We start from the raw sequence: 12,149 nt of genomic DNA, 5'->3' as shown, positions 1-12,149 counted from the left end.
TCTCCTTCTTTCCTCTCTCATTTCATTCTCCCTTTCATTTTTAACAAGGTGAAAAATCTTTATCTTGCAGACATTTTAATGTATTGTCTGCTTATTCCTTGTCTACAAGACATTCAGGCTCTGTGGATTCTTTTTTATGAAACAGGAAAAAATTATAACAAGCAATCTTATTCTGTGTCTGTATGGCAAAAATCTTGTGTCAATCACTAGAAGAAAGTGAACATTCACAACTTTATTTATACATCTAAATAACACAGTAATACCGAGTATTACAAATTTACCAACCACATAGATGATATTTAAATTTAAATGTACATTATTATAATATGGATATTGCAATATTAGGAGAAATAATATGTCTTTTAAATATTTCAATATTTTATTTTTAAAAAAACCCTGCAATTAATCATAGCATATTATTTCTAGAAAAGATTTTCCAGAAAGTAATGCATGGAAATGAATACAAATCTTAGTTGGTTTTTACAAACCTACTGCTAGAAGAAACTCTTTGTCAGCTTTATGGTATTCTACCCTGATAGTCTAGAACAATGCTGCTGTTCTAGAGCATCAGTCTCTGCAGGGTATTGCTCACTTTGAACGTGGTGCAGAGCAGCAGTTGGGGTTGAGTTTCTTATTACATCAGAACTGAGTGCAGAACAGAACTCAAGAGCCAGCTTGATGATCACATTTTAACAAAGTGGGGAAAAGTGTGGTGGAAATAATGAAGAGGAAAAGCCGTGTACTCAGCTGGGAGTGACTCAACAGTCTGAAGAAATTTGTAACATTCGCAGCTCATGGTCCTTCCAACCTATCAGTAACTGTGTTCAGGGTAGCATCCTTAGAGTTTTTAAACATCTGTCATTGCCCCTAGTTTCTGTATCCTAAGTATTTCTGCATAATAGTTTTTTGACCTGTTGGGTTTTCTTCCTGAAAGTTACATGACACATGACTCTTGTGAGCCCATGTGCTTCTCAGGGTTAGGCTTATAAACTTTATGCCTAATTCCAAAGGTACTAGTTATTTTCATTTCATTACCATATTAAGTTACCAGGCAGGCCTTTTTTAAATCTCATGCTTCAGTCCTGTATGTACATGTCTGAGCATTGCTGGGCAGAACTGGGTGCCCTGACATAGCACTCTAACCTGAAAATGTCACAGCAAATGTTAAAGCAAGCTGGGAAGAAAAGAAATTAATTTGGGCTGAAATAATCTGTTCTTAATCATTTCCAATAATGTAAGTTAATAGTGTCTGTGATTATTAGGGAGTCCATGGAACCTTCTTCTGTAGATATTTGCCCTTACTGTAACACTGAAGGAGATGTTTCAGCAACATGTAGGGCCTATTCTGCCCTGTGTACCCTTTTCTTTTTTAATGGCAGATCTGTTTACATATAGCATAAACCCAAACCTTTGTCTCAGAAGACAAAAGAGACGTCTGAAAAATATGCAACTTAATTCTTCTGCATTCCCTTATTTACAATTAGAATGGTTACAGTTGCTTTTGCTTTTTACTGTCTGGGCTATGCTGTGGCTGGGGAGCAGGTGTTGCAGCTGATAAGTTCCTTGAAGGGGGGTGGATACAAGGACTAACGATTCATTAATCTTAAACAGCTGTTAAAGTCATCACTTATTCTACAGTGAGTTTGCTTCTTTCTCAGATTGCCTGTTAAGTCCAAAGCTATTGTCACTGGTGTCCTATAGCTTTTTGCATTATTATTAGAGAGCAGGATAACTTCACGCAGAAAGAGAAAACGTGTTTGGCTGCCTCTTTTCTATATTCTCATGCATACACTCGGTGTCTGCCACAGCTGATCCTGCTGGCATGTAGCTGTGATGCTCTGTCAGGATTCTGACAATCCAACATTCTGTGCTGTACAGCAGAGGGAGAGGGCAATATAATATAATATATATAAAATTATATGTTTTATACATATGTATATAGATGGAGCCCATCCAAATAATAATTGAGGGCCTCTGCCCACAAGGGTGAGCTTTGTGATGTCTTTCAACCCTTAGTTTTAAATTATAGCATATATTTATAGAAAAAACCCTCCAATGCAGATCTCCTTGGAAATCTTTCCTCCTTCAAGTCCACTCTTTCAGCATGGGGACTCAACGTAGTCATTTTCCAGGCCACGGCGAAACCGAGCGGTCAGGGTACGGCTAATGACAATGACCCGGGGTGCCATGCAGTCCTCACGCCTATGGAGGATGTTCCATATGAGAATGGCAGCTGCCAGCGTGGCCAAAAGACAGGCTCCAATGTTCAGATAGCAAGACCAGGAGAGGTTGGTGTATGGTCCGATGCGGTAGAAAGTCACCAATCCGATAACCAGAACAAAACCTGCAAGGAGAATGTAAGAATTATTTTTAATGAGTTATTCTCTTGAATTTCTGTAGTGGCAAGATGCCATTCATGAGTCTGTAAAGCCTTTCCATCCCTATTATGATGTGCTGTAAGTGTTCTTGAAGGTGTATTCGGGCATGATGATATATGCCAAGACTGGATGCCTGAAATGGAGTCTCAATGTTAGCTTGAAATCTCTTCACTCTGATTTAAATTTCTTACTCCCACTTAGCTGTATTTCACATTGCGTTTTTTTTCCCATCCTCTTGTCTCACTTACACAGATGTCCTCTTTCTTATTGCTGTTGCCAACACAGAAAACTGGTATATTAAAGATAATAATGAAAATCTTTTATTCACTTATTATGAAATTTGAAAATGTTTATTTAAGGCAGACCACTACCATAAACTGCAGAGATGATGAATATTTAAATGTCTTACGGAAATAATTTAAAAAAAGTACAGAGGCTTTAAAAAAAAGGGAAGGTGAAATAAATGGGACTTTGGTCCTACTTTTTCTATGCTGGAAAAATGTGTTATGAGGGAGGAGTAATATCATGCCTCCAGAAGCTAACAAAGGCAAGGTTTCCATTCCCTTCCTAACCGTAAGCACAGTAGCAAGTTCCCTAAAAGGTGGGTCATATTAGAGTAATAACACCGCACTTGCATAGCGTTTCCATCCAGAGGTCACCATGTGATTTGCAAAAAACCTGAAAAAAATATTTTCCACATTCTTTTTGGCAGACCCCATTGATAAACAGTAATGTTATTTCAGAGATGAGGTGGGGTGACTTTTCTAGTCCTGCAGGATCTCCTTATTAGAACACGGGCCAGAATCCGCATCCCTTGACTCCCACTTTCTTTTATTGCTAAGACTGCCCTTTCCCTGAAGAATGCATCAATAAGCACACAGTTAGTTTTCTGCCCTCTATTTATTGTATTAGTCTCTCTTCCTGTCCCTACTCTCAACTAAAACTACTTTTCAGCTTTTTAGGAGAAGCAATTTATACATGTGATTAGATTGAAACAAACATACAAAGAAGCAAATATGCCTCACTAACCGGAAAAAAGTTTTCTCTCTGTTCTCCCCCACACTTCCTTCACACCATAGCAGAAGAAATGTCATTGACAAAAGGATCCCTTCATGAAGGAAGACTAGAATAAAGAAAGGCCTGTAAGAAGCAATAGGATGTCTAGATGCCATCTTCCAAATCTCATGGGCATCAATAAGGCAAGAGCGAGTAAGTCCCGATGGCCGGGTGCTCTTTTCTCACTTAGCCGTGCTGCTTGCAAACACTGTTCCCACAGATACACGGCAGCGCTCTGGAATGGTGCGACACCTGGCTCTGGTCCTTGTTTTTCCATGAAAGAGCACATCCTGAGTGTGCATTCTATCAAGTTGCAAAAAGAGTACTAGTAATGCAGTGAAGATGGAAAAGACACAAATTATATACAGATATAAAAAATACAGGAGGTAAATGAAATACAAATAAGAGAAAAAAAAATCATTCACAACTTAAGTAGGCGTGACACTTCTACTATTTGGAGTCAATAATGCGAAGGCTGAATCCCACTTCTGATAAAACGAGCAACAAAAGAGTATTAATTCAGGAGATGTCTGGCATCCTCGGCTCTCTTGCGTCTACCTAGAAGGTGGTTTGTAACTCAATTGCTTGCTACCCCTTCTCCTCCTGAAGCAGCGCTGTCCCACAGATGGCACATCCCTCTCAGGGTTTGCGGAGAGGCATCTCTTCCGAAGGATGTAGGAGGAGGAAATAGGTTCTTACAGGAGGAGTAGCTCTTTCCTGCTCTTCTGCCACTCTTCAGTAGCCTTTGCTGTGGAAAAAAGTCTAACGTACTCTGGATGGGTTTTAGGCTGTCAAGTCAGTTCTAAGGACAGCAATTAACTCCTTGATTTTGTCAGTAAGTCTAGTAGTTATTTAATGGTTCAGCTTAGTTATAATGAACAAGTTTTATCTGGGGAAAAAAGTGGCCACGTGGAGCACACTGACTTAACTGAGTTGCAGAAATCACTGATCAGTACAATAATTGTTCTCTATGCTTTTTAAAATCCTGGTTTCTTGAAGCCAGGCAGATGTTATCTACATCCTTGGATGGACTGTTGAAGGCAAGTCATCTGTCTTTGAAGGAGTTGATTTTTCTGCATATTCATATGCTTAGCTCATCACCACATGAAAGTGGGTATGTTCTCTCCTTGTGCATTCAAAATCCTCGCTGAAGTTTGTGTGTCTTTTTCCAGCATTCACAGAACTCTACTTTTGTCCCCAAAGCCACAGTTAATTGTGCTCTTCCTTTACTGTGATGGTTCCTTGAATTGCTTTTGAATTCTCATGACTTTGCTGTTTGGTGTTATCTGGGTCTTGTATGACATTTTTTCTTTATTGTTAGCAGTAGTAGCATACAAGAAGATTGCAGCAGAGCTGGGGAACAAAAGTTTTCCCTCATTTCCAGGATAATTCTCTGAGTTCAGTCTGTCCTGAGGCACGTGGTAGAGAAGAGAGGGGCAGACCCTCCATTGTGGAATACATCAGGTTTTTTAAACTCTCCTCTGAGATGGCTCAGTTCCCCATCTGTGGAACCAAGATGATAAATCCTCTTTCTCCTGTGTTTTGTTTAGCATTTCAGAGCTTTGGGAGCAGAACATGCTAGAACATGCTACTATGTCTGTAGTAACATAATCAACATTAGACTTCTTGAAGCAGTGTTCCACTGTGCTGCTTTTGTTTGCCTTGCCCTTAGAGTGGTCTTCTTGTATGCCAGCCAAGAATTGAGATGGAACATTTAGCAGCAAGTCTGTTCTCTAAATGACTGGGCAAACACATTCAATTCACTTTTTTGTGCCAGCCTCACCCTTCTCCTTCGGTGGTTCCTTTTTCTTAAGGAAAGTAGATGTTTTTAATTTTTTTTTTTTATTCCTCTGTTATATGGGTGTATCTCAGGAGTGGTGTTTCCCTAGTTTGAAACCTTATGAATAATTACGTATGTACCATTCAGTTGCAAGCCCTAGTGTACTGATGCAATAACATTCAGCTTCTGTAAGGAAAGAGAATGAAACTGAAGTTTGACTAATGTTTTATTTTTGCTAACATAGCTAAAGCTGAGTATTTTCATTATATTGGTATCTCCTGTTTTGCTTACTGCTTTCACTGTGAGTGTTATTACCATTAGGAAATCCTTAACAACATTTTAATTTGTTGCCTGTGAATATTATTAAATATTCAATTACTGTATCTCTTTTCTGAGAATTTAGTGTAGGAAAAATGGTGCTGGAATTCTGCTCCTACTGATGGTTGTGTAATATGGGTATAACTCACTGGTTAATGTAAACATACCAATGCAGAATTTGGCTCTGTATTCAGAACAGCTAGAAGTACACCTATACAAATTAACCTTGTGTTAAGAATAGCTTCTGTCTCCTTGACTAAAACTGACTTTGGTGACTTTTCACTTTTTAAATAGATATTTATGACATTAAGTAACAAAGTCTGCATTTAGTTTCAGTATTCCGATAAAATACCCGGAGGGAGACAGTTGGCTTCCCAGACTATTCTCATAGGTAACTCTAGTAAAAGTAACCAGAAAATTGCTCTACTTGCCATCAGTCTTCTTGATCTCTTAATTCACAATATAGTTTGAGGAGGCCTGCAGATGGGAAACCTTTCTTTAAATTTAGTTATGAAAACATTAAACATTTTCATCTGGTTTTCGTTTCTGTTTTGTAGCAACGACAAGACTTTTAGGTGGATGGCTGAATTTCCCTGGCTTAATTTCATTATGTACGTCAATCAAATTCAGATCATTTTATTGTGCATTGTCTAAAGTCTGCACAGAGGCCACATCTTTACTAAAAATCCTGATGAGATTACTTCAAGTACTTTATTTTCCCATAGCGCTGCTGTTTATCTCTAGTTGTTTCCCATCCATAGCAAAACAAGCCTGGATGGGGGGGCTTTTCCGCTGGGGAAGGAAACAGATAACAAATTCACTAGGAAGACTTTTGGTTGGGACAGTATTTACTATGTGAGTGGGGGTGGGCTGGGAGAATGTTGTTTTTTGAACTTACATTTCAGATCTGTATACTGAATTTCCTGTTTGACTGTAGCTGGCTGCAAGCCAACTACAGATTTTTAGCATTTTAAAAGAACTCTCATAGTCACTTCTTTACTTCTGTGATTTTTTTTTTTTAATTTTTTTTTCCCCAGACACCCCTTAATTTGCATTCCTCCTTTTTATTAATATGTTGATAGTGCAGTTGAAGAAATCTACACTTTTTTTTTTTCCTGGGTTGGGAGAAAGCCTATATCGGGAGTTATAATCATCCTCTTTACACCTTGTCCTGGATGACTTTTGCTGCCAGGAAGAGGGAGAAGAAGGAAAATAGAGCAGCCAGACTTGTTCAGACTTCACAATCCACACTTCTGCAGCAAAACTGCAAACAAGGAAGCGAAATTTTTCACCCCCCTTCTCTATGTATCCCTTAAACATTTGCAGGGAATGACAACGTGATGACCATGAGCCAGCAATGTGGCCTGGCGGCCAAGAAGGCGAATGGCATCTTGGGGTGCATCAAGAAGAGTGTGGCCAGCAGGTCGAGGAAGGTCATCCTCCTCCTCTACTCTGCCCTGGTGAGGCCGCATCTGGAGTACTGCATCCAGTTCTGGGCTCCCCAGTTCAAGAAGGACAGGGAACTGCTGGAGAGGGTCCAGCAAAGGGCAACGAAGATGATTAGGGGATTGGAACATCTCTCCTATGGAGAAAGGCTTAGGGACTTGGGTCTCTTTAGTCTAGAGAAAAGAAGATTGAGGGGGGATCTTATTAATACTTACAAATACTTAATGGGAGGATGCCAGGGGGATGGGAGCAGTCTTTTTTCAGTGGCGCCCAGTGATAGGACGAGGGGTAATGGGCACAAGCTTGAACATAGGAAGTTCCATCTTAACATGAGAAGGAACTTCTTTACTTTGAGGGTAGTGGAGCAGTGGCACAGGCTGCCCAGAGAGGTGGTGGAGTCTCCCACTCTGGAGACATTCAAAACCCGCCTGGACGCTGTCCTGTGCAACGTGCTGTAGGTGACCCTGCTCTGGCAGGGGGGTTGGACTAGATGATCTCCAGAGGTCCCTTCCAACCCTAACCATTCTGTGATTCTGTGATTTAGCTGCAATGAGTCAAGCCTGAATAAGCTGCTTGTAGGAGCTCAACAGTACTTATCAAAGTGAGATAGATTCCCAAAGTGCGATTGCTGTAGGGCTTATATAAATGATTAGTCAATTAACAGCTTTTCCTGTGTCAGCTTGGCACAAAAGAGAGTTGCTACAGTGCAAGGCAAATGTGGCCCTTCTGTAATATTTGTGCGTTCTTTGTTGCAGTACCAGGCTGAACGCTGTGGAAGTATGCTTGCTTTGGTTTAAAAGGCCACAGAGACTTTGTTGGCCTGTGAGTTTTTGGTTGTACATTGTTGAGTACAATAAAAATTTCCTTCCAAGGATTTTGGTAAATTGTAACATCTCAGAGTTAAACAAGTTATGAGTAGCAAAGGTTCTCAAGGGCAGAGAAGGTCCTTCACTTTTCATCACTGAATTACCATGGCTTTCCACTTGTGGTGTTCTTTGAGTTTGTCAGTCCCTCTTTATCTTTAACCTGATAAGATTGGGCGATTTAGTCAGTGTAAGGCAGGGAATTCTACTTTGTTGGTGATCTTCAAAGGGAGGTGCAGAGTTTAGGTCTACTGACAGTGAACTTGCTTTTCTTGGTTAACTTTTGGAGGTCATGCCAGTCCTTGAACAGAAGGTTGAAAAGCATTCCCGATGAATTAGACGTAATTCCTGTTGGGCAGCTGTTTAAGTAAGGATAAATGTGCAGACTTTCATGCTGAAAGTCAGCTGCGAACACTGCTTTGCACCTCAAATTCAGAGGCAGCTGGAGTGAGTGAAAGCTCTGCTTTTGATCCCAGTAAACTTCGCCTGATACACAGGTAGGAGCTCTTGTCAGCCCGAGCAAAAACAACTTGTGCAGAGAGAAGCAGTCATTGACAAGAGATCCTCCTGGAAGTTTCAGTGGTTGTCTTTTGTTTTTAAGAATGAGCTGCTTCTATTTTTCAAGTGCTCTGTCCATCTTCTGATGCATCAAAGGGTAAGAGTGGGGTAGCTGTGGATCTGGCTAGGCAATTAAGTTTGAAACTTTTTCAGGAGGCATCTTCATGTATATATAATATGCAAGTTCATAAGCAATAAAGTGAATATTTGAGTTGAAGAACTTTTCACTTCACACACTTCTTTCTGCATTGTTTCTAATGCTGTGTCTGTCATAAAACATGTTCCTTATACTTGCATATCCAAATGATATTTATCTGGTAATATATTTGTTACCATATTCCTAATCAGAATATGTGCCCTTGACATTGTGATGCTACAGCAAATCGCCTGCTGCTCATATCAGTATTTAGACATGAAGAATTTACGCAGATCTTCTTCCTGCTGTGGTTGTACCCGTTGAAGAGTTCAACACACTTCATGTGAGCTACCGCCCTTCCCAGTTTGCTGGGTCAGCTGCTGCCGTGAACCGTTTCAGTCAAATTCAGCGGGATAGACTTCCATATTTTAAGATCTTTGCAAACGTGGTTCATTTTACAAACGTGTGAAAACAAGATCACTTTATTGTGAGGTTTGCAATCCACATAAAGAACGTGCCAGTTTGGCACTGAGGTGAAATAAAAATGAGAAATAATGAAAACATTTAGCACAAATCAAGCAGTCAAGTTCTCTTTTTTTGTTATGATTTTTAGGTTATTTAGAGTGTCTCATTTATTTGCTTCCTTTTCAGGAAGTATTAGGTTTACAGCTCCATAAATTTCATCTTAGAACAGATCTGGCTTGAGGGTGTCGTGAAGGAAAAAGGTGGAAGGAAGTAATACAGAAATCAGGACCACATTGCTATCATGAATATCTTCGGCTGTATTCGCCAATGGCTGCTTTGCTACACTCTTTTGCGTTAAGATTTTCTGGATATCAACCAATCTAAAGTTGTAGTACCCAGAAAGAAGAGAGAAGGTAAATGGTCTAATAATAGTTTGATTTAGGTTTAAAACCACAGAAATGAGAGTATGCAAGAAGTCGGATTTCCTGTGATACGTTAGGGGTCTGGAGTGAAATGCACCATCAGCAGAAAAACACAGTAGGAAAAGCTGGAATGCAATGCTTGAAATTCAAGAGAGAGGTGAGACTGTAATTTGTTTGGCTCAGCAGGAACACAAAACTTTTTAATCTTCGGGATGTTATGTATTAAAGTAATTTAAGGCCGAAAACAAATTCGCAAGAATATTAATCATTATGATTCAGGTTTATTCCAATCTTGGACTTTCAGAAACTAGTATGAGACCTAATGTAAGTGATATTTTATCCCTGATCTTCCCCATTATGTTTCTAACATTTCACTCTAAAGTCTGTGAGTACAATCACCATTGTACAAGATCGGAGACTTGGCTAGATTCCCTTAAGGTCTGATCCAGTACTGCTTGTAGTAGTTTAATATTCCCTATCCTGTTAGATTGGATGGATTTCCCTTTCCAGCTGCTCTTCTCTCAGCTCTGTTATTCGTCCTATATTCAGCACATGGAGATTGTAACAGTTCCTTGGAAAAAAAAAACAGAAACCCCAAAACCCCCTAGAGGGAAATTTCTGAGCATTGACACAAAGTTCCACATACAGCCCTGGTTACATTTTCACCACATGCTTTTTCCAAAGCAAACAGCTCGCTTTCCTGTTAGCTGGGAGGTGTGAGGTTGCAGAGTGTCGGAGCTGTGTGAATCCCGTTGCTGTCCCAGGAGCAATGCTGTTTCCTCTCTTCTTTCCTTCCTCTTTCCTTCCTGGGGCTTTAGTTTCTGTCAGAGGTCCATCCTTTTTGAACGACTGTCAAATGCTTGTGCAGGTGCAGAAGTGAGAAAGCGGTGGAGCCTGGAGTCATTGCAAGCTCTAGTGGGATCAGCGGTGGTTGATTTGAACTTGCGATAGGGTTTGGAGGATGATACTTGGTACACTTAGTTTTCTAAACCAAAATGGACTTTTGTTCAGACCTCAGGAAACTGTAATGAAACCCACACATAATATTTGAGTGGGTAAACTCTGACTAAAAATAAATCAGTTGTAAGTTGACTTTGTGATTCTGAGCCATATACTCAAACCTTCCTCCATAATATTAGATTTCATTCTACTGGTGACCATTGCAGCACTTCAGCACTTGTTGGCATATTCCAGGATGAAAGTTAGAGACCAAACAGAAGTTGGAATGAATCAAGATATTTTTTTTCTGAAATTACTGACAGGATGAGCAATTGCAGAACAATTCCCTAGATCTAGGATTCTGAAAAAGAAAAACAAGAGGTGGGTGCTTGTGTTTTCAGTAACGTATTTGAAAGTGTAATTAATAGAAATTACCCAGCCAGTAGTCAAGAAATATTTAAGATCTAGGAAATCTAAGATCTATATTTAATATCTATATCTAAAATCTAAGAAATATTTAAGATCTAGGTATGCACATTCTAAAATATTGTTTGCTCTTCTCACACAAATTATCTGTCTGGCCTGAAGTGCTTTGGCTTTGACCCTTAAAATGAAATAGGGGAGAGCTTCACACTGGTTTCTCTTGAGCTGTTTCGGGTGGACAAAGTGCTTTTAAAGACAAACTTTGTATCCACTGTTCTGATGTTTTTTGCCTAACATAGCTATTTTACTTTGAAAATAGAGGAGAGGTTACCATCTTGGAGTGGAGGCTCAGAGGCAGGGTATTACTTGTGGCTTATAGGATAAGGGGTGGCCGCTCTCCTCCCCTTCAGTAAAGAAATCTTGGTCTCTAGATGTAGCAGCAATCCTTCATCAGAGCAACAGAAATGCTCGACTTACTCAGTTTGCATGTGTTTTGTCTGATATCAAAGACATTTCAACCAAAACGGATAAAATGCTGTTACCTGGGCCCAATCCAGAGAATTTGGTGGACAGGGCTGATTTTTGTGGCCAGTTTGAGTGGCTCAACATTACAGAGCACGCACTGGGCTCTGTGAAAGAGGAAACAGCCTCTTCTGTCAGTGCAAGCTGTACTCTGAACCGCCTGTCCTGTGAGTGCAGACCCTCAATTACCCGGGCGGTCAGCTGTTGAGGTACCACTGTCCTGGAGAACTAGGGAGGTCTCCAAGAAGTGTATTTTATATTGGGATAATGGCAGGTATGATAACTCCTCTTTTTTCAAAAGTATACATTTCAGAAGACTTCAGCTGGTTGTTGTGGATGTCAGGAAGGAATTTGTTTAAACATAAGACTTTCATTAAGATAATGAGATGTGATTATCATGTTACTGACTGCTGATGGCAGTGAAGGAGAGTGTGACATAACTGCCAAGGAGGATGGGGAAGCGGGGCAGGGATAGTCACCACAGTCATTGCATTATTTCTGCAGATGAGAGACCTTTGGTTCAGAGCGCGCAATGTCCATCTTTGTAACTGTCCCGAGCTGCCACATCCATCTCTTCGCACCTTTTGAACACAGGCAGACAGATGAACTCCTTGATTCAACAGCTTCTTCAGCCATTCTCATTAGTGTTTTGTTAATCATCCTGACTCTGGCTTTCCTCCGCTCTCCCCTCCCAGCACTGGGGATTTCAAGGTTCAGCTTGCATAACAGGTAATAGCAGGCATTTCCTTCTCCTGTGTCGGGATATCCTGGCGCCCTTCAGTCTCTCTCTGACTGTGTTTAAAAGAGCCTCCAGCACAGGAAAAAAAAAAAAAAGGCAAAAAA

At 40.2% G+C, this 12,149-nt stretch overlaps 2 protein-coding genes across 2 annotated transcripts in view; one reads left to right on the top strand and one right to left on the bottom strand.

Moving 5' to 3' along the window:
- The window catches only part of IFT140 (intraflagellar transport 140), an 81,716-nt gene that overhangs the window by 31,396 nt on the left and 38,171 nt on the right, over nucleotides 1-12,149 (top strand).
- The window catches only part of TMEM204 (transmembrane protein 204), a 25,322-nt gene continuing 15,272 nt past the window's right edge, over nucleotides 2,100-12,149 (bottom strand). The window contains exon 3 of the mRNA XM_009886368.1: nucleotides 2,100-2,344. Within this exon, the coding sequence (XP_009884670.1) occupies nucleotides 2,100-2,344 (245 nt within the window). The remainder of the gene's footprint in view (nucleotides 2,345-12,149) is intronic.

Source organism: Charadrius vociferus, unplaced genomic scaffold (genome assembly GCF_000708025.1).
Source record: "Charadrius vociferus isolate BGI_N301 unplaced genomic scaffold, ASM70802v2 scaffold585, whole genome shotgun sequence".
Lineage (NCBI taxonomy): Eukaryota > Metazoa > Chordata > Aves > Charadriiformes > Charadriidae > Charadrius > Charadrius vociferus.
The sequence above is the reverse complement of the archived record's forward strand: the minus strand, read 5'-3'. Positions and strand labels throughout refer to the sequence as shown.